This window comes from Acanthochromis polyacanthus, chromosome 10 (assembly GCF_021347895.1).
Source record: "Acanthochromis polyacanthus isolate Apoly-LR-REF ecotype Palm Island chromosome 10, KAUST_Apoly_ChrSc, whole genome shotgun sequence".
Taxonomy (NCBI): Eukaryota; Metazoa; Chordata; class Actinopteri; family Pomacentridae; genus Acanthochromis; species Acanthochromis polyacanthus.
In genome coordinates, this window is record NC_067122.1 from 33,666,998 (window position 1) to 33,692,171 (window position 25,174).

General features: G+C 40.3%; 1 protein-coding gene and 1 long non-coding RNA gene across 3 annotated transcripts in view; both read right to left on the bottom strand.

Annotated features, from left to right (window-relative positions):
• LOC127535669 (uncharacterized) overlaps positions 1–25,174 on the bottom strand; it is a 140,366-nt gene that overhangs the window by 50,288 nt on the left and 64,904 nt on the right. The gene's annotated exons all lie outside the window — the stretch shown is intronic.
• Positions 524–24,530, bottom strand: immt (inner membrane protein, mitochondrial (mitofilin)). Of its 2 annotated transcripts, XM_022215875.2 has the most exons (14): positions 24,348–24,529; positions 20,671–20,738; positions 20,377–20,563; positions 19,834–19,978; positions 13,882–13,974; positions 12,372–12,536; positions 11,722–11,855; positions 10,768–10,871; positions 9,864–9,999; positions 8,580–8,709; positions 7,263–7,486; positions 6,900–7,031; positions 5,905–6,034; positions 524–1,604 (listed from the first exon to the last, which is right to left on the bottom strand). In XM_022215875.2, the coding sequence occupies exons 1-14, from the start codon at positions 24,387–24,389 to the stop codon at positions 997–999; spliced, it is 2,298 nt and encodes a 765-aa protein (XP_022071567.1). In that variant the 5' UTR covers positions 24,390–24,529; the 3' UTR covers positions 524–996. The 2 variants fall into 2 exon arrangements, with proteins under 2 accessions (XP_022071567.1, XP_051810025.1); XM_051954065.1 differs by lacking the exon at positions 13,882–13,974 and having other exon boundaries at positions 24,348–24,530.

Here is a 25,174-nt window from a genome sequence, read left to right on the forward strand (position 1 = left end):
AAGAAAAAAGCAGCATACAGATAGAAGGGAACAAAACGTGTCGCCTGAAATGAGTGGCCAACGGCAGGCTCAGACCCACATCCGATGAGTCGTTGTGTAGCTATATCGAGTATTTTAATTTTTACTTCAATAACACATATGTAGATATCTTTTATGCTATTGTTGAATTATATTTTCATTTTCAAATTTTCCATTTCCATTTAAATAAAGTCTGTTGCAGGCTTCCATAAGTTGCCACATAAATATTTGAACTGCATCATGTAAAAATTAAAATTGGAGATGGTTAAATGGTTTGGATTTTGTGTGGATTTTCACACAATTTCGGGGCTCATATGTGATGGGAGTCAATGGGCGGTTTTGACAATACACACTGTGCTCTGAGGTTAAGAAAATACACATGCAGTCCTCCAGATGTCACTTTGCTGTCATTCATTTATCCATTGAAATGTTCCCATTTTAAAACACAGTCTGTGTAACAGTTGAAATGTTGAGAGGAAGGGATTAAGACATTTAACAACCAACATTTGTGTTCATGATTTAATCAATGTGCAGTATTCACAAAAATGAACTGGGACATATAACTGGGTATTCATGTCATGCAATCAGAGAAAGAAAAGGAATTTGCCAGATGAAAATAGCTGGACTACACCTGAGAGCTGGAAGTGACATGAGTAGACTGACAGGGTGCACCAGTAGATTTAACAATAAATTGTCCACTGTGACTTAGTGCTTTAGAACTAATTCATGTTGTATCTTAACATCCAATACTTTTGACTTCAGTTAACTTAAAGGAACACACCCCAGAAATGTGAGTATCACACACTTCCCCCTTTGCTGTTCTAAAGCTCACTACAGTTGCCTTTCTTCTCAAAAATATAAAGCTAAGTGACAGCCTCTACCAGCCGAGCTATCTTTCCAATGGGCAATGTTCTTGATACTAAAGGACAGAGTTTTAATAAATTATTCCATTAAAGGCTGCCACTTTACATTTGCAGCCTATGGAGCCTGGGTTGTTCCCAGTCCCACAGCGTTTGCATAAGCAGAGAGCAAACTGACTACCTGCCTGGTTTCCAGTGTGAGTCTGGCTTCAGTCAGCCAGTCCTCCACCACTCTCCTGGTTTCTCCTCTCAACTGGTTGACCAGTTTCGCTGCTAACTCCAGATCCCCGTGCTCTAAGCAGTAGCTAGCATACGACAGGAGCTTGAACGGGTCTAAATCTTCACGGCTCAGCTGTGTTGGTGGAGCTTTCTGTTCATCCTCAAACAGCAGTGCAGCCTGGAGATACGACAAGAAATACTGGTACAAGGAATTATGAGATTCATCAATTAGAGCGACCCGGCGGGCAAGTGAGCGCAGGGAGTTGAAGCGGGCACGAAGAGAGGCTTCACTGTACACACCGCGGTGCAGGGATTCTTCTGGAAGAGCTGATGCTAGAGCCAAGGCGAAGTCATTGTCATGGCAGCTGTCTCGCACAGCCTCAGCAGCACTCTTCAGAGGCATGGTGGGTAAGTCAGTATCAGTTGTCCTTAAAGCATAATTGAGAGCTTCCACAGAGAGCCAAAGTTGGTGAGCTTTACGGGCCTCCTCCTCTGCTACTACATGGCCTGCATGCAAAAGACAAGAGAGGTGGGTACTTAACTGGGGTAAATAGAGCACATCATTCTTGAAAATGTGTACTTTTCAAAGGTACTACTTGACTAGAGTTCAGACTATTAATATTTAAAAGAGAGTGTGTGTGTGTGTGTGTGTATATATATATATATATAGCACATATATATAGTAGTTATTCATTAGAGTGGAATAAAAGGGTAGTTATTGCTTTGAAAAGTGTGAACAATCTGCTCCTGAATGTCAAGAAGACCAAGGAGTTAATGATCAACTTCAGGAGGAAGTAGCCCAGCCATTCACCTCTCATCATTGATAACAAAGCTGTGGAGGTGGTCAGCAGCACCACATTTCTGGGGGTGCATATCATGGACAATCTAGACTGGTCATTACACACATCATCACTGCTCAAATGGGCTCAACAACATCTGTACTTCATGGGATGGATGAAGAGGGCACAGCTGTCCCCTCCCGTCCTGACCACCTTCTACAGAGGCACCACAGACAGACCAGCTGCATCTCCATCTGGTTTGGCGGTTGCTGCAGAGGGTGGTGAGGGCGGCAGAGAAAATCATCAGGACCTCTCTTCCATCCATCCAGGATGTTGCACACAAGCGCTGTCTCAGCATAGCCCACAACAGCAAAGACTCCACACACCCCCACCATGGACTGTTCTCCCTGCTCCCCTCTGGGAGGAGGTTCTGCAGCATCAGAACGAGAACAGCCAGGTTCCGGAACAGTTTCATCCCCAAAGCCATCAGACTCTTGAATTCAAAATAATCCTTCTGGGCAACTGTGGTGAAAACATGACGTTCAATACTTGAAATATGTGCAAATGTGTATGTTTACAGGTGTATATATGCAGGGTGTCACAAAATGAATACACACTTTAAATAACTGTAAACTAGGTGTTTATTATAATTCATTTAATTTTCAACATGTAACAGAATTTACAAACATTCTATTGTTTTTTCACCGCCTGTTCTCAAATTGATGACCGTTCTGGTCCAGACACTGCTGACAACGCGAAGCGATGGAATCGCACACATCATGAAACCGTTCCCTTGGTATTTGCGTGCATTCACGTTCAGTGGTTGCTCTCAGTTCAGGGACTGTTGCAGGTCTCATTGTGCAGACTTTGTCTTTTAGGTATCCTCATAAAAAGAAGTTTAACAAAGGAAGAAAAAGAACCGGAAACGTTTCAGCGAAGTCCAAGAAGGTCTGTGAGGCAAGCTAGTCGTGAGGTAGGCATCTCAAAATCATCTGTCCATCGCATCATGAAACATTGTCAATGGGAAAGTTACATTCCAAGATTAGTCCATTCTCTTAATGACGATGATCCAGACCAAAGTACAGTTTTGCGAGTGGTACTTGGAACGATGTACCGAAAATGCACACTTTCCCACAAAGATTGTGTGGAGTGATGAGGCCACATTCAAATTAAATGGTTTTGATTAACTAGACTCTTTTTTATCGGATACCTAAAAGACAAAGTCTATGCAATGAAACCTGCAACAGTCACTGAACTGAGAGCAACCACTGAACGTGAATACACGCAAATACCGAGAGAACGGTTTCATGATGTGTGGTATTCCATCGCTTCACGTTGTCAGCAGTGTGTGGACCAGAACGGTCTTCAGTTTGAGAACAGGATGTGACAAAACAATAGAATGTTTGTAAATTCTGTTACATGTTGAAAATTAAACAAATTATAATAAACACCTCGTTTACAATTATTTAAAGTCTGTATACATTTTTTGGGACAGACACACACACGTGTGTGTGTGTGTATTTATATTTTCATATTTATATAGTTGTTTACATGTATATATTGGAAACTGTTTTTATTTAGACATTTTTTTGTTTCTCTTGTATTTATCAGTCCGATGTGAGCTTGTTGCATTGGAATTTCAGTCAAAACGTGCACCAACTAGTGTACGTTCTGGTTGACAATAAAGAGTCTATTCTATTCTAGGATTAGGGACGCACCGATCCACATTTTTTCACTTCCGATCCGATCCCGACACCTGAATTTGGATATGTGCTGATACCGATACTATTCCGATACCAGAGCTCTGTTTGCTTTAATCTTGTTATTATTATTGTTGATTTTATATGAAGCTGTAATAAATTCCTCTCTACAAGCAAGTATGATATTGATTTGTTAAAACTACAAGAGCCACTATAATTAATTTATGCTGATTAGATGAAGCAGCGTTTTGTACTTTGTAGAGAGGTAGTGTTAGAGAAGTTTACCCTTTGTGTGCATCTGTCTTAGATTTAATAAATACTGACAGTTAATTTGAAACCCTTAAGGTACATGTCTACTAGATGAGTTTTTCCCGCATGTAAATGCGCTCCATTTAAAAATTGCATGCACGGTGGGCTGTCACCAGCAGGCCACATCACTGTCACGAGACAATGCTTGAGCTTCCACCGGCCCCTAAGTGATCACATAACAGCACCTTCAGCTCGACAGTCCGGCAGATGCATCGGAAAAACATGGCAGCTCACCGCAAACGGTTTGTGAATATGCGTACTTGTGTTTTCACGTACTCGTGAACCGTCATCAGTCGGAGACCAAGTGCTGTTCCAATTTAAAGTACGCATCTGACCAAGACTGCACAGTGGTGTTCCCTGAATGAGACCTTTCAGTTCAACTACTCACAAACTACAGCTGTCAATAAATCAGCGGCTTTAAAACATAAAAAACATTTATAACAATCTTACAAACCTGAATATATATACACATCCATCCATCCATTCTCTATACACCGCTTTATCCTCACTAGGGTCATGGGGGGTGCTGGAGTCTATCCCAGCTGACTCGGGTGAAGGCAGAGGACACCCTGGACAGGTCACCAGTCTGTCACAGGGCTACATATACAGAGATATAGATACACAGTGACTTTTATTATTAAAACGTGAACATGCAAGGCTGTCTATTATATCTGTTCCACTTCACTGTTTTTCCATGTTAAAAATAACGAGAGCAGATGAACCGAGGTGGAGACGTCATCAAGTACGCTGTTGTTCCAACCGCACGTTAACCGAGATGCGTTCTCACAAGTTCGTACTTTGGAGTCTGACTGGCAAGTCCTGTCTCACGAAGTACGCGAGTACGGACTTGCGTACTTAAAATTAATAAGCCTTTGTCTTCTGTTCGAATGCAGTTCAGTGAAAAGTATTTCTGAAAGCATTTGAGGCCAAAAATAACCTGTGCAGTAGCTGAATCTGTCCTCGTTTGCGTCACATCTCTGCAGCTGCATCGGATCGCAGTTAGAAACGCACTGCAAGGAAAGCCGCATGCAACATGTGGTGCAATTCAAGCTGCGATCCGGTGCTTCCCCTCGAAGTCTACTTTATGCAAATTCGATGTGGAGTGCAGAGATCCGGTTTTCAGACAGACTTTTTGCTGAAGTGTTTTTGAAATAAAAGAGAAAGCTTGCGGCAAGCCGCCATGTTGGTCCTACGCATCTGCCAAACTGTCAAACTCAAAGCGATGCCACGTGACCATGCAGTGACCCTCTGAAGCTCAAGCGTTGCCACGTGACCACCAATGATCCGAGCGATTTTCAGACGCGGTGCGTTTAAATGTGGGAAAATTGCATGTAGTGGACATGTACCTTCAAATTTGCACATTTGTTTTCACGATGTGATTTTTCCCATAAAGATGATATCCTGTTTTTCTGACATCCTTTTCTGACCTTATACTTACCTCAAGTTGCCTTCTGGAACATATATGCATACATTTGACATGTGATGAAAAGTTAGCTGGCAACAATGCTGCTCAATGCTCGCTGGCTGCAAACTGTGGAATGGATTTCCTGAACAGAGACATGTCTTATTACTCCCCGTCTTATTGAGACACGCCTCCGTCCAGGAAATTCGTTCCATATTTTGCAGCCAGCTAGCAGAGCACCCGGCAGGAGATCACTTGTGGAGTCATTTCAACAGACAACATTACAGACCCGGATCACAGAAAATCTCACAGAAATCTATGCAGGTTGGATCGGAAATGTCCAATCCGTGAATCGAAAGCCAATACTGATACTGGATCGGATCGGCCACATCCCTATCTAGGATCACACCAAATTTCACACTTGGGAGATTGCATGCAACTTGTGGGTGTATCAGAAATACTGTACTGATCCCAGAGGGGGTATGGTATGGTTGATTTGGGCTAAGCTAAGAGAATGCTGGGGCAAACTCCCTTATTCATGAAGCCAAAAGGCAACAAATTATTCCAGCAGCATTTCTCTTGTCAGAACGTGGTTTATACATTACTGTGTATCTTACTGTCTATAGCCTCTTCCATCCCCTTCAGTCTTGCATAGGCGGTGTTCATATCCAGTGTGAAGTTATCCAGCTGTTCCTGGTTCAGCTGACGGTAGCGAGTCTCCTGTTCCAGCATCTTACTGCTCAGGACCTGAACACAACCAACAGCAAAGCTCAAAACAATAATCCTCAACCTGACATACACCACGTAAGTACAGTGAATAGGTACTACAGGCACCGACCTGACAGAATCTACTCAGCTGTCCTGACAACACAGCCTTCAGAATCTGACATGCAGTGTATCAATGTGTAGAAAAGTAATGATATGACTAAACACTCATCAACTTCCTGTATATAGTGCTGTGAAAATGTAACTGACCCACTCCAGACTTCTTTATGTCACATCTTCAAAGAAATTCTAACACAAAACATAAGCAACCTGTATAACACAAAAAACAAGTTCTACATGATACACGTATTTGCTTAAACAAAAGCTTATCTAAAAACTAAATCACCGATGTGATTAAGTAATTACCCCCTGAACATAATATATACACTGTACAACAGAGGTAGACACACCAGTATCCCCTAAATGTGAAATGATTAAAATTTGTAATAGTAATTGAATTATTTTAGGTTGAACGGTAGGGTATTTTCTCTTATGTAAACCATTACAGTGCTGATCGGTGATACCATGGCTCACTATATACCTACCGATTACTGCAGCAAACAAAGTTTTGGTTGATCTCTGATCTTAATGTATCTTTCGCCATCTTGTGAAGTCTCAGAATCAGATTGTTTTTAGTTCCTTTAACATTTCTTTTCTATGTGGAATCATAATGCAAGCATGCTGATAAAGAGTTCAAAGCTGAGACAGTTTTGTCCCAGGAGGTCATGAGCTGTAAGCTGTTGTCCTCGAAGTTAGAACAAATAAAGGCTTTACACTTTCAGTGTGTAATAAGTCTAGAATGTAGATCATTTTCAGTCTAAGCAATGTCTAATGACAGTATAAAGACCTGCTCAGCCTCGGCTCTCAGCTCATGTTCCTGGACTTTGAGGACATCTTGGACGTGGTCTGTGTGAGCAGCTGCCTGCCGCCGGAGCTGAGTCCTCATCTCTGCCTCCATTACTTCCCTTAACTCACCCAGCTATATACACAAACACACAAAAACACACACAGACACAAATGTTTGGTCATAAATACTGTTCAGATACACTGATGACTGGTTCCAGCACGACTAATGATCTCCTGTTCTCAGTAGCAAATTCACAGCTGTCTCTATGGAACCTGTACTTACATAGCACAGCAGCTTTAAATCTTGCTGATTCAAAATGTGATTCAACACTCAGAAATCTTGAACTACCTTCTACCTTCATACCTTCCTCTCCTGCTCCAGCCGGGCTTCTTCTTTGACATGCTGCAGCCTGGTGTTAACAGCTTTCTCCAGAGCTTTCTGGTCCTCCAACTTCTGATGCTCCAACGCTGCATCAATATGGATCTGCTCCCTGACTCTCTGCTCAGCCAGTTCTCGATTTAGCTGGTCAATGCGACGATGTGCATGGGCAATCAGGGCATTCAGGTCATCTGCCGATAGTTTACCAGCTCACACACAGACGCATAAAAGTTATTTATGTTCCTCTAGATCAGCACAAGTTATTCCTAACTGAATCCATACTCTGGTACAGAGGACTCTTTATATAGTAATGCTAATTGTATGCAATGTTTAGTTCATACAAACAATATTAACAGTCTGGAAGGCAGGATCATGAGGCTTTCAAATAAATATACCTTTTTTAATTACCCAATTTATTCATTTCACAGCAGATAGTGAAGACAAGAGAGAAAACAAAGGTAACAAAAAAAGACAAAGCACTGAATAACAGGTGCCTTCAACCCTTGGCCACCTCAAACTATGTTAAATTTTACAGAATATAAGCTCCATTTGAATGATTGCTTTAGATGTCATCATCAAACTTTCAGCCCCGCTTTGCCATTAACATCACCACGTATGGCATATTCCCACACCTTCACTGTATATGATAACAAGAAAGTACTGGAATCCCCTTCTTCCTGACAATGTGTGCTTTAATCTAAAATCAAAATATCAATACAGCTTTCAGATGAGCTAACAGCGTAAGACACTTAAGGCTGGGTTATACTTTCCGCACGAACGAGCCGCGTGGAAATGAGACGCTTGATCCACGCGAGAGAACTGTGACTTTATATTCCATGCCCCATCTGCTACCAAACTGCAGGGGGCAGTGTATCACAAACGCACGTCTACCACAGTACTAAACTGCAGTAGAAGAAGTCTGTCACCACTTTAAACATGGCATTTAAGCCTGATTTACGCGTACCGCGTCACATCTTCTTTCCGCACAGCTTGTTCGTGCAGAAAGCATAACCCAGCCTTTAGTTTTAATTTCCCACCATGAATTGTTCATAACCTGATTATCATGGTGATCTCTGTGTGATTAATCATATATAAATGCCTGGATTTCTGAACTTCTGCTGCTAGGAGCTTCTGTTCTTCTGCCAGTTTTCCTCGTGTCTCCGTCCGTGTGGTTAGGAAAATTTGAAGGGACACGATGAGATTTTCCACTTGAGGAGGGCTAGAGTGTGATGTCGTGTGTGTGTGTGTGTGTGTGTGTGTGTGTGTGTGTGTGTGTGTGTGTGTGTGTGTGTGTTTTCTTACTGAGACCCTTCCAGTTGGCCTGGATCTCTGGAGTAAGGCTGCTTACTTCCCTCTGAAACTGCTGTTTGGCTTCATTAACCAGTTCACTGTACTGGGAGACAATTTTAGCTTCTGACTCTGCAGACTGCACCTGCAAGGAGATATGGCACAGCTATTACCACAAAAAAAGGCACAGAACAGAGACAAAACACCAACAGAATACAAAGACAAGCTACAATGTCCCCGAGGGAGTAACGTGAAACTATGGTGAAGAAGTTACCAGGGATTTTGACTGCTGCAGCTTAAGTCACTCTTTGGACTACCTCAAACCAGGCTCTTCACACTTAGCCCATCGCTAATGTTTTAAATGTTTGTTTCATCTCCTCCAAGTTGCAGTGGCTTCAGCTACACTCCTGGAACTACCCAGCACTGTCTGCAGAATATGCAGCAAAGCACATAGCAAAGATGTGCAGGTTAGTCAAGTGGTGTCTATCTGGTAAACTGAGAAGTAATTTGCTAAATACAATGCATATTCCTTTGTTCTCTGTTTTTTGGGAGTAAGCTTGTAAGGATGTATCCTGCTCATCATTCTGCTTGTGAGTACACTGCCAACATTTTTGGGCATTTAGTTATGAAAGAATCTATCATATTATGCTTTTAGAGCGTATTTTCGCATCCCTGTAGCTTTCTGAATGCCATTAATAATGTCTGATCAGAGTGGTGAAGGTAGCACAGACAAAACTAGCATTCATAGATAGTTTGTCACATTTAAAATCTGAGAACATGGCAAACTTAATACAATGTGTATTATTTTCTGTGGCGTCATATTCTAAATATATGACTGTTGGCTATACTGCTAATTTAAAAAAATGCAGTGATCAGTTTGTTTTTTAAAGGGCTGAATGTATGAGACATTTAAAATCGCTATCACAATCTTATTTCTATAAAAGGTTTTCTGCACGTTTGTCTGTTCTCCTTCTGCTGTAATGCTATCTCCATCCCAACTACTCCCCTACGCCCCTTCATCCCCTCTCTGACCCCAACTGGGCAAGACAGATGGTTGCCTTCCCTCAGCCTGGTTCTGTCTGCGGTTTTTAATGGAATTTATTTATTAAGTTTCAGATTGATACATTAAATATCTTCGACTGTTGACACTTTCTTGTATCACAAATTGAAATCTGCAGCTATGTTTGAAGGGTTAGGGTTAGAGACAAAAGCCAGTTTTTCATCATGCCGTTGATTCTGGTGATTCAGGTACATTCTCTCTTTTAAAATAATTTCATCTGTACAAAATACCGTCTTTACCTTAGTGACCACTTTGTCCAGGTCTACTATCATGCTATGAAGATTCTCCTCTGCTGCTAAAACCAGTGGGTGAACAGCAGCAATCTTCAGTCCTTTAGACTTATCAATCACTGATTTGAGACTGCCCAGGGTTTCACTGCAAGCAGAGAGACAAGGAAGAGTTGGGGAGTAGAACATGTGAAAGTGAATGAGGAAAAGACATGGTACAACTCATGCTGCATTTGTATGCCTGGCCTAAGAGTGGGCTACATGGATAAAATTACCAATCAGTTTATGTAAATGTTGTCATATCAATATGTTTTCTACAAAAAAAAACAAAAACAATAGAGTTACTAATAAAAACAAGACAGGAGTGTGTATGTTTGACTAATCTGCAAGTCAAATACTACAAGGTAACTGATTACATTGTCACAATAAATGAGTAATGCCTGACATATTAATGGAGAGAAGCGGCACGACGTACATGGCAGAAAAAATATGCCGTACCATGATATTTGTGAAATCACAATCAGAAAGCCTTTATTGCATGCCAAAAACATACAACAAAATCCTCAAACCATTGCATCTTTTAAAGGAATCTTGTGTCACAGCTTTATAATCTTTAAGCATTGCAGAGGAGCTGGACTGCCTCACATCAGGTAAAGGACCAAGTTCCCACACAGCACAAGATTTGTGTTAGATTTTTAAGAAATGAAGACTTGTCAAGCGAAAATGAGCAGTTTTGTTCCATCAACTCCAAAGGCAACATATTTAATTAGTTGAATAGATTACCATCTATCAACTAGTCAGCACATTGATAAGAGGATGAGATGCATAAGGATCTGTTTGATTCAGCTCAGCAAGCAACTAGTAAGAAAAAATTCTCTGTACATTGTGCGTGTGCGTGTGTGTGTGTGTGCATTACTTGGCTTTCAAAAGAGCAGTGCTGGCATCATTCACAGCACATGTTCTATTGGCAAGAGCAGCTTCTAGATCCTTCCACTGGGCTGACTTCTCTTGAGGAGGAACCTTAGTTTAAAAACAAAGTGGAATCACTATCCTAAAGGAAAAAAATCTTTCCCATTAATGGTGTCATGGCACAAGTACTGCTGAGTAGAGTTGAGTGTTACTTGCAGCTGATTTAGCCTAATTGATCAGGCAGAAATTAAACTGAAATTATATACAAGTATCTATTTTATTTGGTTTGTCTATTAAGGCCTCAACCGTTCATGTCCTCATATCTCTACTCTGCTTGTATTAGCCCCCAACCTCTATGTTTGGCAAACAAACACAACTGACAAATAACATGTTATGGCGTTAAATGTCACCTGACAATTCTCCAAAGCTGCTGCTGTTGACTCGCTGCTGCAACATGTGCATTTTTTTGACGTGGCTTTATGGGAGTCTGCCATATTTGTTGTTCTACCAACAAATATCAATAAAAACGTATTTGTTTTCTTTTGTTGCCATCAGATGTACTTCCTCACAGCAACATTTTTATCAATTGCAGGTCGTAATATAATTTAAAAAAAAAACTCTTATTAACTGCAGAATCGTCAGCAAAATAAAGTCAGAAAAACAGATGCATTGGTGAAGTTTCAATTTCAGTTTGAGGAGCTCCTTAAGATCCCTCTGATGATAAGGCTGCTTTTTTCTACATCTCTGTCATAAAGGCAGGATGGTGATAATGACTGATGAACTAAACTATCCAAGTCGTAATTGGATTGACAGGTGCACAATACAGAACCTCCAGGCTCAGCTCTGTAAACTGGCCATCTGCTGGCTGAAACTAAAATGCCCTAAACCCAAACAAGAGTATTATTTGTGTACGAGAATTATTGTCACCACACCACATACGTGCAGTGAGCATGTTCTGTACCTCTGCTTCCATAGCCTCCTTAAGTTTGTGTGTGTGCTGTGTGATGGCCTGCAGGGCTGCCTCCTGAGCTCCAATGGCCTGCAGTGTAGTTTTAGCTGAGCTTGCCAGTGACTCTTCAAGAGTAGCAGATACAGCTGCAAAGCAAACGGATAAATAAATGGGAAGCATGAGAGGCTGATGGATCACAGAGTAGAAGAGAAAGCTGAAAATGAGTTAAGACAGGACTCTAAGCATATACAGAGTAATGATCATATTTTCCTCATCTGAGAGTTATTTGTGCTAGCTAAACAGAGATAAAAAGACCACAATCTGTTTAACTTCACACACATTTTTTTCTAAGAGACTGTAAGCAATGTCACAAGGAGTCTTTTCCATGGTTTGTCAATAAAGGAAGGTCATTTTTTTTGAACAGCATAATCTCAAAAGCCATTTGAAACAGCAAAAATATCACAACACACTGGACAATATATCCACAACATGACTCATCGGTACACTGTGAGAAATATGTTTACAGTATATACAGTAGAACAAAAATGTTCACAATACTTGGCTATAAAATGACAAAAAATTACAGTATCCCATGCATGGCCATTTATTCGGATGACCAACGTGTAACTAGTGTATTATAAGATGGGTTATCACCAGCTTACATGCTAGAATGTCCTGTTCCTCCTGGTCTTGTTTAGCAAGTCTAGCTGTCACTTCTTCTACTGGACGCTCTTTCAGTGGTTCCATTGCCACAGGTGACTCTGTGTTCGGATGAACTGCTGCTGTCACGGGGGTGTCCTTATGGTCATGACACTCTTTGCACTCCTCTGGAACAAACATGCACACACAAAATTTTCATTTTCAAAACATATCCCATATATAACCCACTATGAGAAATGTTCTGAGATAACCTATGTTGTCTGTGTAGGTTCTCAGTCGTACAGTCCCTGACAGAAGTCTTGTCGCATAAGGATATAGTAACCTTAAATGGCATATAACTTTATTTCCAATCAATCAGTTGTCACAAAAAATGGTTCATTTTAATGTCAAAGGCTTTCACATCAATAATTGGGGGCAAAATGAAACTGTCATAAAGTGTCCTGATGTTCACGTCTTGGTAAAGCCCATGACATCTGTTTTTGCAAGGACAAAAGTCTTGTCCAAATGATTCAACCAATCACATATTAGAGCTTTACCTGTGACAAATACTGTAGTTAATGCATTTCCAGGTGTGTATAAAAAGAACCTCAACACACCAGATCTTCATGTGAAGATCCAACCACAGACCAAAGCGCTGATCATCAAAAGTCTGAAGACCAAGTCTGCTGCTGAGGTGGCAGACAGCTTTAATGTATCCAAATGTCAAGTGGAGAGGACAAGAAAAAGATCTGAAAAAACTGGTGACGTTCATGACAAGCCCAGGTCAGACAGACCCTGTAAGACGACTGTTAGAGAAGAGCATTTGCTGCTTCGACAGTCCAGGGTCAGCCACTTTTTAACTGCAGCAGAACTACACTGGTCACCAGAAACCCCTACATCTACTAGAACAGTTTATCAAATTCTCTCACGCGGTGTTCTCCATAGTCAAATTAGTGCATAGAAACCAGCATTAAACAGAAGCCAACAAAAAATCGGGTCGCATTTGTCAAGGTCCACAGCTTGCAGGAAGGATGGACAATGAAAAAATGGAAGAAGGTTGATTTTTCTAATGAATCATCCATTGAACTGCATTCCAATCGGTGCAAATCCTGCAGAAGCCACACTGACCCAAGATTCACCAAGAAAACAGTCAAGTTTGATGGAAAAAAACATCATTTGGGGTTACATCTGGTATGGGGGGTACAAAAGATCTGCAGAGTGGATGGAAACATAAACGGGCACGGCGGGGTCATGAATTTGATTATGTTGCTCAATTCATTCAAACGTATGTCAAATCTCTAAAAATTATACCTCAGAAATATTTAAAGTATAAACCCTTGTATATTCAGCAGGGTTGAATAATTTTGCTTGTAACAAGTGCATATGTAACAAACCTGATAATGTGATTACCAGCTAACAGATGCAAACACTTCTTCCTGCAGGCAGTGATGTAAATGTTTACAGGATGAATTATTGCTTACAGTGTTTCAAAACATCGTATGGTGGTGGAGAGGTACAGTGTGATGTTGTTACCCTTGACAGCTGCTGCCTCAGTGTCACATGGAGCAGGAACTGATGGGACCTCACTGATGGCTGAGATGATATGAGTTGCCTCTGCTGAAGCCTCTGGATGGCAAACAAATACAGAAGGCACAAACGTTTGTGTTTGCATGTGTGTGAGCACGTGTGACAGCGGCCACATGCATAGAACTTTCATAAGCCCAATTTATGTTTTGCACGTAATAAGATCACTGTAAACACTGAAAGTCTGAAACTACAGTAAAATGACTCAGCTTTGAGCTCTTAAGAATAGTCTTTATGGTAACCACAACTTTTGGTGATTCCTGAGTTGCTTTTAAACCAAAAACTAAAAAACACCAATTATCTGTAAAACTAAATAAGATTAAAGAAAGATTAATGAAGATTGTGTATTGTTGCGGAAAAGAGCAAATTCACACACTACAGATTCCTGTAAAAAAATCTCTCAGGGATTTACTCATGTTAATTATCTACTCATTATCATTTGCTTACATATTCAGTAAATCCATTTTCTACTCTTCATTTTCAACACAGCTCCATCAGCAGAATGTGTTGCTTCTATGTACTGGATTGCATTACTGTGTAAACTTTAAAAGAGCTTCGGAGGATGGCAACAAGACAGAGCATATGCTAGAATCTACATTCTAATGCTAATTCTAAAAGCACTATTACTAATTAATATTAATTTACAATTAATCTGTTGATTATTTTCTTGTGAACAATAGAGAATACAGAGGTCAATAGCACAGATTTGCAGGTAAGTACACTAAGTCATGAATGCATTATATCAAGTTAAATCAGACTTCTGTCTGATTTAAGACAAAAAAAACAAAATATACGGATTATTGACTGCCTAAATTTTTAAAATGTAATTGCTCTTTGATGCCACTTACAGTCCTGGACAAAAGCATCGGAATATTTCCAGAAAATACTCCATTTCTCCTGGAAATTGTTGCGATTACAAATGTTTTTGGTGTACACGTTTATTTCCTTGATGTGCATTGGAAAAACACAAAAAAGCAAAAGAAAAAAGCCAAAATTGACATAATTTTACACAAAACTCAAAAAATGGGCCAGACAAAATTGTTGGCACCCTTTTAAAAGTGTGGGTAAACTATTTTATTTCAAGCATGCGGTGCTCATTTAAACTCACCTGTGGCAAATAACAGGTTCTGGTTATATAGAAATCACATCTGAAGCCAGTTAGAATGTATAAAAGTTGACTCAACCTTTGTGTTGTGTGCCTATATGTGTCACACCAAGCATAGAGAAGGGAAAGAAGAGTCAAGAAGTGTCTGAGGACTTAAAGAGCAAAACTGTGGAAAAATATGAACAATCTCAAGGTCACAAAACCATCTCCAGAGATCTTGAAGTTCCTTTGTCTATCGTGCGTAATATAATCACGACGTTTATAACCCATGGAACTGTGGCTAATCCCTCTGGATGGGGACGGAAGAGAAAAATCAACGAAAGAATGCAACGCAGGATAGTTCAAATGGTGGATAAACATCCTCCTAAATGACAAGAAACGCTATAGCAGAAGACTGAGGAGAACCCCATTTCTGACCAAGAGACATAAAAAAGTCTAACTGGAGTTTGCAAAAATGTACCAGAGTAAGCCTCAATCCTTCTGGGACAATGTTTTGTGGACAGATGAGACTAAGCTAGAGCTTTTAGGAAAAGCATGTCATTCTACGGTTTACAGAAAACAGAATGAGGCCTACAAAGAAAAGAACACAGTACCTACAGTCAGACATGGTGGAGGTTCTCAGATGTTTTGGAGTTGTTTTGCTGCCTCAAGCACTGGGTGTCTTGACAGTGTGCAAGGAATCCTGAAATCTGGAGACTAACAAAATATTTTGGGCCCCAATGCAGGGTTTAATGTCAGAAACCTTGATCTGGCTCAGAGGTCATGGGTGCTCCAGCAGTACAATGACCCAAAACATACTTCAAACAGCACCAAGAAATGGTTGGAGACAAAGTGCTGGAGAGTTCTGAAGTGGCCAGCAATGCGTCTGGATCTAAAACCCACGGAGAGAGCTCAAAATGGCTGTTGCAAGAAGAAACTCTTCAAATCTCAGAGACCTGGAGCAGTTTGCAAAAGAAGAGTGGTCTAAAATTCCATTTGAGAGGTGTAAGAAGATGGTTATAGGAAGTGATTGGTCTCAGTTATTTCTTCCAAAGGGTGTGCAACCAAATACTGAGTTGAAGGTGCCAACAATTTTGTCCGGCCCGTTTTTTGAGTTTTGTGTAAAATTATCTCAATTTAGTTTTTTTCTTCTGCTTTCTTGTGTTTTTTCCAATGCACATCAAGGAAATAAACACGTGTATACCAAAAACATTCGTAATTGCAACAATTTCTAGGAGAAATGGTGTATTTTCTGGAAAAATTCCAGGGGTGCCAATGTTTTCGTCTATGACTGTATGTGTGTTGCGTTTAGCTGTTTCAGCTCTAAAGACTAGTAAAGGCGCCAGGAACATAGCATTCTACAGAAAAGTTACAGAACAATGTGAAGACAGCTTACCCTGAGATATTTCTGCGGGCACATAAGAACAACAAAGTACACAATTACCAACACTTCCATTTTAGCAACACCTACACCACAACAATGTATCTTATTTTCTAATATTATGACTTAGCCTTTCTCTCTCTCTTGTCCTTCGGACTGTCGCCTGTAGGCCAGTATGCACTTGTTCTGTAAAACCCTGAAATATGAGGAGCAATCAACCTGAAATAAGTAAAACTGGGGGAAACACCTGAACGGGGCTGGCAGCAGGCACAGGCTGGCATTAGGGAGAATCTAGACGGCAAGTGTGTCGTCGTCACAGAACGGTCAGACAGCTCGACTTCAGGAATTCGAGAGAAGGCAGATCAGGGACCAGCACCAACACGGAGCATGAATGTCTATGGTCTGGCAGAGAGTATGAATGAACAAGGCAAAACTGAGAGTGCTAAACTGATTGTCATTGTTTTCTAAAACAGTGACAATAAAGACCTACTGTTTGCACATTGTGGTTGTTCATAAGGAAGTTAATCTCAACACAGGAGTGATGGTTGTCGGAAATGGGCCTCTGTACCCCTATGTAGATATTCCATTCAGAATCAGCCCTTTCAGCTAGAATAATCATTGACAACATTAATAATGTCTACACTGGATTTTGGAAGAATTTTATGAGATCTTCATTGAGAAAAACTGCTTCCTTTCAAAAATAAGGATATTTCTAAGTGACCCAATACTTTTGAATGGTAGTGTATGCAGGGGGGGGGGGGGGGGGGGATGGGGCTGGAGCCTATCCCAGCTGACTTGGCCGAAGGCAGGGGACGCTGTGGACAGGTCACCAGTCTGTCACAGGGCTACATATACAGACACACAATCACACTCACATTCACACCTACGGGCAATTTAGAGTAATCAATTAACCTCAGCATGTTTTTGGACTGTGGGAGGAAGCCGGAGTACCCGGAGAAAACCCACGCATGTACAGGGAGAACATGCAAACTCCATGCAGAAAGATCCCAGGCCCACCCGGCATTTGAACTGGGATCTTCTTTCTGCAAGGCGAAAGTGTTAACCACTACGCCGCTGTGAATTCGCAGCAGCTTTTCTAAAAAAAATTGCGATAAAAGTTGCGATATTTTAAGCTTATTTGTTGAGATAAAATTGTGGGAGACAGTGATAATTGCTAGAAATCTGCATTTTTTCCAGCTTGTAGAACATGTTTCAACACTGTAATTGACAATATTTAATCTGAAAGCAATTATTTAATGTTCCAACCCATTTATACAAAAGCTGGCACACCACGGTGGGAGATTAGAAGCAGCCAGATACTGGTTTAATATGACGTGACCCAACTATGCAGGGGGTGACGGGAATTGATGGGACTCAGAAACACCCCCACAATTTAATCAGTTGTTCCTTGTGTCATTTCCGATACGTCCACAGTGGTAGATTTGTTGTAGGATCACAATCGTGATCGTCAGCAGGCCGCTGAGGTAGTGTTCACCTGTTGCCATGGTTACCGTGCTGCTATCAGACGCCGTGCCGCTATGAATCCTTAACAAATCTGTGGATCCAAACTTTAAGCCGTATCACTGCCGAAGTCTAATCATTTGGTCCTTGTGTCATTTCTGACCGACCCTGAAAACTTCATTTAAATCCCTGAGTCTGTTTTTAACTGATGTTGGTAACAGAGGAAGGATTCACACACGCTGATCATCACATAACTCCGCCGTGTTCTTTGGTGGAATAATTAATCTAATTTACCTTAATTCTCTCAGTGCTCTAACGGACCTGGATGCAACAGTTTCCATCATGGTGATTTTGTCTGGTCTGCTGTCTGATCATTTCAGCTGTTCTAATAGGTTTCATGTTTAAAAAAAAGTGTGTATCAATCGATGATTTATTTTCTTTTTTTTATTCCACTACAGTATTGCCCAGGTGTAAAACAGTTTAGCTCTACTTTAGTGAAGAACATCAGTGAATTAATTGTTTATCACGGTCTTCAGCAGTAATTTTTGTTGGTAAATGAGAGACATTAGTATCTCACATGTCTGCATCTTCAAACCAGAAACAGGAAGTGAATTTGGTGACGTACATGCATTACATTTGCACTGGGAGCTGCTATGATTGGTGGAACTCACGGAAAGCAGTCCAAAATTGTGGAGAAGTTGCAGTGATTGGACAAAATTGCAAGGCCGCGCAAAATTCGCGGAGATTGGTTGATGTCGCGTGAATCCGCACGATCGCAACATCACGAATTCCTGGAGGGACTGAGTTTATGCAATGAAGTGAAGCGTGCCGTGAGAGTCGGCAGCCACCTGGCCATTTGGGTGGTGGTAACAAACACGAATGGATGAGCCGAGATGAGCCGAACACGGCGGGATGAGCCAAAGTGGGCCGAAGGCGAAGGGAAGAGACGAGCTCCAAATATTCCTATTTTCGTCTGGGGGGAGGAGGGGGTGATCACATAGACATATGTGTATATGTTTATGTGATCACACGACGGGATGAGCCGATGTGGGCCGAAGGCGGAGGGAAGACAGTAACGCCGAATATTCGTTCCGCCCGAATGAAGCGAATATAGGTTATTCAGGTCCAGCTCTAATGCACATGTATGCAAAATTGCATGCTTGTGAGCGTGTATACTCTGATGTGTCCTGTGCAATTTACTTGTTGTATGCTTCAAATGAATCGCCCTAAGTGGAATTATTAAAGCCGTTTGAATTAAATGAAAACTAAAAATTGAATAAATAGAACCTTTAAGCTCATATTGGGATTTGTGATAAAATATTTTATATGAAATTACAAAGGCAAGCAAAATTGAGTTTAAGGCAATTGATCTGCCCGTTGAAGGAAATAGAGCTGCTGCACATAAGCTTTGCATCAATGAATCCATGGTGAGACGGAGCAGACAGCGTGAACTGACTCAGTGCATTTTACTTCTGTGTTACAGGCTCTGTTTGGGAAAAACAGCATTTATTTAGTCAATTTTTTTTTAAAAATCTGTGTAAATATGTGATGTTACAACGTGGACACCTGCGGCTTATAGACAGGTGCGGCTCGTATATGTACAAAACTTTATTCTTTTTAAATTTAGTGGGTGCGGCATATATTCAGAAGCGCTCAATAGTCCAGAAATTATGGTAAGAAACATTCTACTGTGTGGTCACAGCATGCTGCTGTACTGTACTTCCACGGCCGTAACGTGTGCCGTTATGTATCCACCTGTGAATATATTAATGTGAACACAATAATGATTTAATTTCATATCTGAGATGACACACAGGAAATGAGGCCAGCGACACTAAGCTGACTCACTGCTGGTCTCCAGCGTCCTCAGTAGCAGAGTACAATGAGTGCCTGTCATGACAGCAGTTACCCAAAAATACAAGAAAGTACCTGTGTGTAAGTCCTGTCCTATAAATCATACAAATCAGAGACTTACCCTCTATGCTCTGTGCAGGCTGTGTTGTGGCAGGACTAGACTCTTTGGCTGGACTCTCTGCTGCCTCCTTCACTTTCTTCTCCAATTTGGTTTTGGATGCCTTCACTTGTTTGTCCATCATAGAGGGTGGCTGAGCTAATTCCATCTAACCGGTAAACATTTTTTTTAAAAAAAGCAAGGATGCATATCACGGTCAGATCTGGACAAAGTCATAGCCATCAACAATAGATATGATTTTGCTGTTATCTGTGGTACAAACAATATTTATTAATATTTAAAATCCAATTTAGTTAGGCCAGAAATAAATCCTGCTAAAAAAATGTTTGACAGAGTACAGTCAGTGGCTTCCAGGCAAAACACAGAGTTCAGCAAAGAATTATGGGATTTCAAATATTACTACATTTTGGCCAATACAATCAATTAAAATATACCCAGATCAGGCCCCAATGATGATACCAAGGATCAGCTTCAGACAGCCAAATAACTGTTTTTTTTTAGCTGTGTTAAAGGTTTTTAGTTTCTGTCACAACCTCACATACTCACCTGTTTTTTGATGGGCAGGCCCTCTTGAGATGAGGGTCCCAAAGCCAGATTGAACAGCAAGTCTGAGTACGGCACATTCTTCTCAACAGCTGCTCTGAACTTGTGGTCCCATTTAGCATAGAGTATAGTACCTCCAATGCCACTACTTAGTGTCAACAAGCCAGCAGCAACCACTTTGGTAGCACCACTGTGACGGAAGAGGACAGGGTCGGCATGAATTTGTCATGGTTAGCATGTCATGTGACAACGTCTTGGTATCATGTGGAAGGCTGAGCGTGTTTGCTGGTGTATCACCTGGTGTCTCCTGCTGTGTAGTGCCGGCAGTGTTGCACACTAGTTAGAGGGTTTCGCCTGTAGTTGTTCTAGAGAGGCAACAGCAGCAGAGATAAGCAGAGAGTGAAGAAGAGCAAATGATCGATCTTAAACAGACTGCTAGTTTGTGAAATTTTACTCAATCGTTTTCAACATCTACACTTAAGCTGACCTTAAATTTACATTGTTTGAGATGCATTTAATTGTTTTTTTAACCAATAATATCTCTATGCAACAACTAAAATGGTATGTTCAAATTTGTCAAGAAAAGCAACATGAAATTATATAAGAACACACAAGTTTACAAAATCGATTTTTACATTTGACTACATCTAAAAAAACAAACAAAAACACACAGAAAGGCTTTTAAAACTGTAGCATTTCCATTCCAGGTTTAAAGTATTTTTCATTTATGGAGTTTCCCTCCTCTTATGGATTAAAAACACGAAGAAAAATCGCCCCAAAAAGTCTAACTACTTTTTTCATCTGCTTCCATGATGCTGTATCGTCCACTTCACTCAAAAATGCATGAAAAACATACAGTCATGGAAAAAAATTGCTAAACCACCCTTGTTTTCTTCAATTTCTTATTCATTTTAATGCCTGGTACAACTAAACATACATTTGTTTGGATAAATATAATGATAACAACAAAAATAGCCTGTAGGAGTTTAATTTAAACGCTGATATCTATCCAATGTCCTTGGTTTTCTTGTTAATACCCAAAATCACTTAAGTTCTTATATCAATAGCTATGACACTGTAATGCAAAAAACAATGCTTTTCAGCGGTTCACGTTTTCTGTCTGTTTTAGTCACATGATCCGCACAGGAGTTAGTACTGATTCATAACCATTGTTCTTGATGACTGCAGCCATGCGTCTTGGCATGCTCTCCATCAGTTTTGGTCATTGTTCTGCTGTCACAGCAGCCCATTCCTGTTACATAAATTCAAACAAAACTGCTTTGTTTTTGGGCTTGTGGTTCTCCATTTTGCATTTGATGATTTTCCATAGGTTTTCAATTGGATTTAGACCTGGTGGTTGAGCAGGCCAAGGCATGATTTGAATGTTCTGGTTCTCTGATCCACCCCCATGTTTAACTGTAGGGGCAGACAGTCTGGTTTGTAGGCTTCTCCAGACTTATTCCTAACCAGTAAGTTGGCATCAACTGAAAATTGGATTCATGACTGAAGAGAGCCTTAGCCCAATCATCAACAGTCCAGTCCATGTGATCCTCAGTAAAGAGTAACCAGGCTTTCTTCTGCCAATCAAATCCAATGGAAAATGGGTATTTCCTGACCCACACTGTGAATCAAAGGATTAAAACCATAGATATGAAGAGTAGATACGACACACTCCTCTGAGCGGCGTGCCTACGGAGACACCAAGCTAGTGGGGGCAAAGTTTCAGTATATTCCATTGATGTGTACGGGCGAAAACTAAAACAAGAAGAATGCCGGCTCATTGTGCGGCATACAGTTGCACACTACATCGGACGATCAAGACAAGGAAACTTGGAATAACTTTCCACAGGTAAGAATAGTTTTGGGCTTGTTTTTCATTATTAAATCTTGTTGAGAGTCTATGAGAGCTAACTAGTTAGCCACTAGCAAAACACTAACACGAGCTAACAGCTGGACAACCAAATACCAGAAAATTACTAGTAGCTGTAGTATAGTTGTACAAGCAGTAATAGTAGTAATACTAAAAGTACACGCAGCAGTAATAGTAATACGGAAAGTACAAGCAGCAGTTAGAGTAGTAGAAGTAGTATCAGCATGTGTACTAGTATTACAAGTTGTAGTAGCAGTGACAGTATCAGCAGCAGTAATTGGTGTATTACCACTAGTAGTAGCATTACTATTAACACCACCAATACTACCAATTGTAGTTATAAAGCCTAACTCATATATATCTAGATTACCATCCATGTTATTCCTCCAAACCCATTTTATGATTGGGATTACAGGCAATTCTTTAGGACTGCTCTCAAATAATTGAAATGTTACTAAACAATGTTATACTTATCAAATTAAATAGCTTTGGTCTCCGGTATATTGGCTAATTCAGTTCTTTGTACTTAATTTATTAGCATAATTTCTTTTTAAATATGTTGTTGTGTACATACTTATTTACTTCTCTGTCTACTTTTTCTTTACTCCATGTAGGTTTTCCAAAGACTATGGGTTGAGGAAGAAGTGGGAAGCAGCTCTGAGGAGAGAGGGCTTTGCTGCAACTATACAACAGCCTAAAGAAAGAGAGATAAATAAATAATAATTAATATTATAATAATTCTTTTTATTGTAATTGTGTCTATTGTAAATGCAAATAGACTATCTATCTATCTATCTATATATATATATATATATATATATATATATAAGTAATAAATTAATATTAATAAATAAATAGATTACATTTGCCATTAAATCTTTTGTTCTCAAAACATTTTCTACATATCTAAGTATTTACATTTATATATGTAATGGCTGAACTGAAAAGAGTCCCTGGCCTCTGGACCTAAATAATAAGATAACTAAAATTGCAGGAAGCTTTTATCAGTGTTTTTTTTTCAGATCAAATATTCTCTATCAATAGCACATGTTTTGACATTGACAATAAAGTAGACCACACGAAAATCGGTTGACAAATGAGCAAATTATGATTTATTTTCAATGTACATGCATTGCTTTGAATGGGAACTCTGCCCCCTCCAAGATGGCCGCCACGTAGGCACGTCGCTTCGCCGACTGCTAAATCGCGCTGGCGTATCTACTCTTCATATCTATGGTTAAAAGCAAAAATTGTGTATTTAGGTGATCATCCGTTGCGGTAGGTGGCGCTGTCTAGAAAAAATGCTCTAAATGTGCAGCCCTGGTAGTGCGTTTCAATCGGTGCGGGTCCTCTGTTGACACTCGTAGCATATTGGGAGAGAAATTTGTATTATCCGTTTTGTACCACAAGATGGAACGAGATGCCCGTGTTTACTAAAGTGCGCCGAAGGCCTTTATGTTGATCCTGATATTATTCAGTTCTGCCTGACAACCGTAGTAGTGACTTAAAATACATGCACTCGGATTCTTTTCAAACGCGACAAATAGTGAAAAACTATTAACGAATGTAAAGAGCAGATCTGCAAAAGCCACGAACAACAGTACCAATAGTACGATATTCGTACCAAATAGATAACACTGCAATCACAGAAAACTTGACTAAAACGGGCAGCATTTTAAAATGTAGGCCGAAAATAACAATTAAAAACACAACTATGATGTGGGGAAATAAATAATAAAACTAAGAGACGGTTGACAGCTACAACTTTTTTCGTGTTTGTATTATATATGTGAAACTGTAGAGACGTCTGTCATGACCTCATGATGACCAGTGGGTTTAGCCTCGTTAGCTTGCTGAGGAACGAAACTCGCCATCTGCCAAAGGAAGCTAGCAACTAGCACCAGCAGGCACTGTTTCCGAAGGCTCTTTCTACAAAGCCCACAAAGTCGACTTAAATTTAATACATAACGTTCGGTATTATCTTAGGGTTAATAGCCAAACTTTGTGCGCATTAAAAGCCACTGTAACACCTTGAGCCAGGCTGTGGGTCATTGAATGCCAACATGGTAGCTCACGGTGGGAGAAGAATGCGTGCAAGTCTTACCCTGGCTGTGGCATTAGCCCCTCTCAGACAAGCCCTCAGCATGGTTCCCAGTAACTGATTTCTGAATTCCTGATCAGATTAAGCTGCACAGTAGCAGTAGATTTGATAGTCTCTTTAGTCCTCCCTTTCTCCCTTTTCCTTTTCCTCTTCCTTGTATTTATGTAGATTCAATGTTTGTGCGCACGACACTGCCCCCTCCAGGACACGGTCTCATTTAGCTCCTGTTCAACGTCTTTTACCTGTAAGCCACTGCGCTCACATTCGGAGATCCACGTGACAAATTTGACAATAATATATACAAAAATGGTGTCCACTAGGTCTACTTATTCTCCTGAAACATGATATTGGCGGTGCCCATTTCTTCTGTAGCTTAGTGAGTAAATTGCCTTATTTGGCAATACAGCTATGATGTGTGTTCAGCATATGAATGACATCATTAAGCCAGCGACGTTTATATATATATATATTTGATTTCCATTGTGGAAAGAATTTCACAAGTGTGTTCAGCCGTTATATCTGCCAAAGGTGGCTACTTTGATGAGTCAAAAGTTTTGTACATATTTTTGTTTCTAAATTGTTTTTTTAACTTCGTTTATTTGTTCTATGCTTTCATTTCAGAGTACAATGAGACATTCACATTATAATTGCTAATAACTCAAAAAACGGGGAAAATTGAGGTGTTCTAAAACTTTTGATCAGTGTATACATACATATATATTAACACACACATGCATACCTACATATATATTAATACAACCATGTATATGCATACACATACAAGGGGGGCCAAAAGTAGGTTTACAGTTTTTTCACATTTTAGATCTAAT

Bases quoted from the DNA above. Each gene is read 5' to 3' on its own strand.
- immt (XM_022215875.2), bottom strand. From the start codon at position 24,389: ATGCTGAGGGCTTGTCTGAGAGGGGCTAATGCCACAGCCAGG. The intron at 12,537-13,881 runs GTAACAACATCA...TGTTTGTTCCAG, and splicing joins TGAGGCAGCAGCTGTCAAGG to AGGAGTGCAAAGAGTGTCAT. The intron at 7,032-7,262 runs GTATGAAGGTAG...TTGTGTATATAG, and splicing joins GGCTGGAGCAGGAGAGGAAG to CTGGGTGAGTTAAGGGAAGT.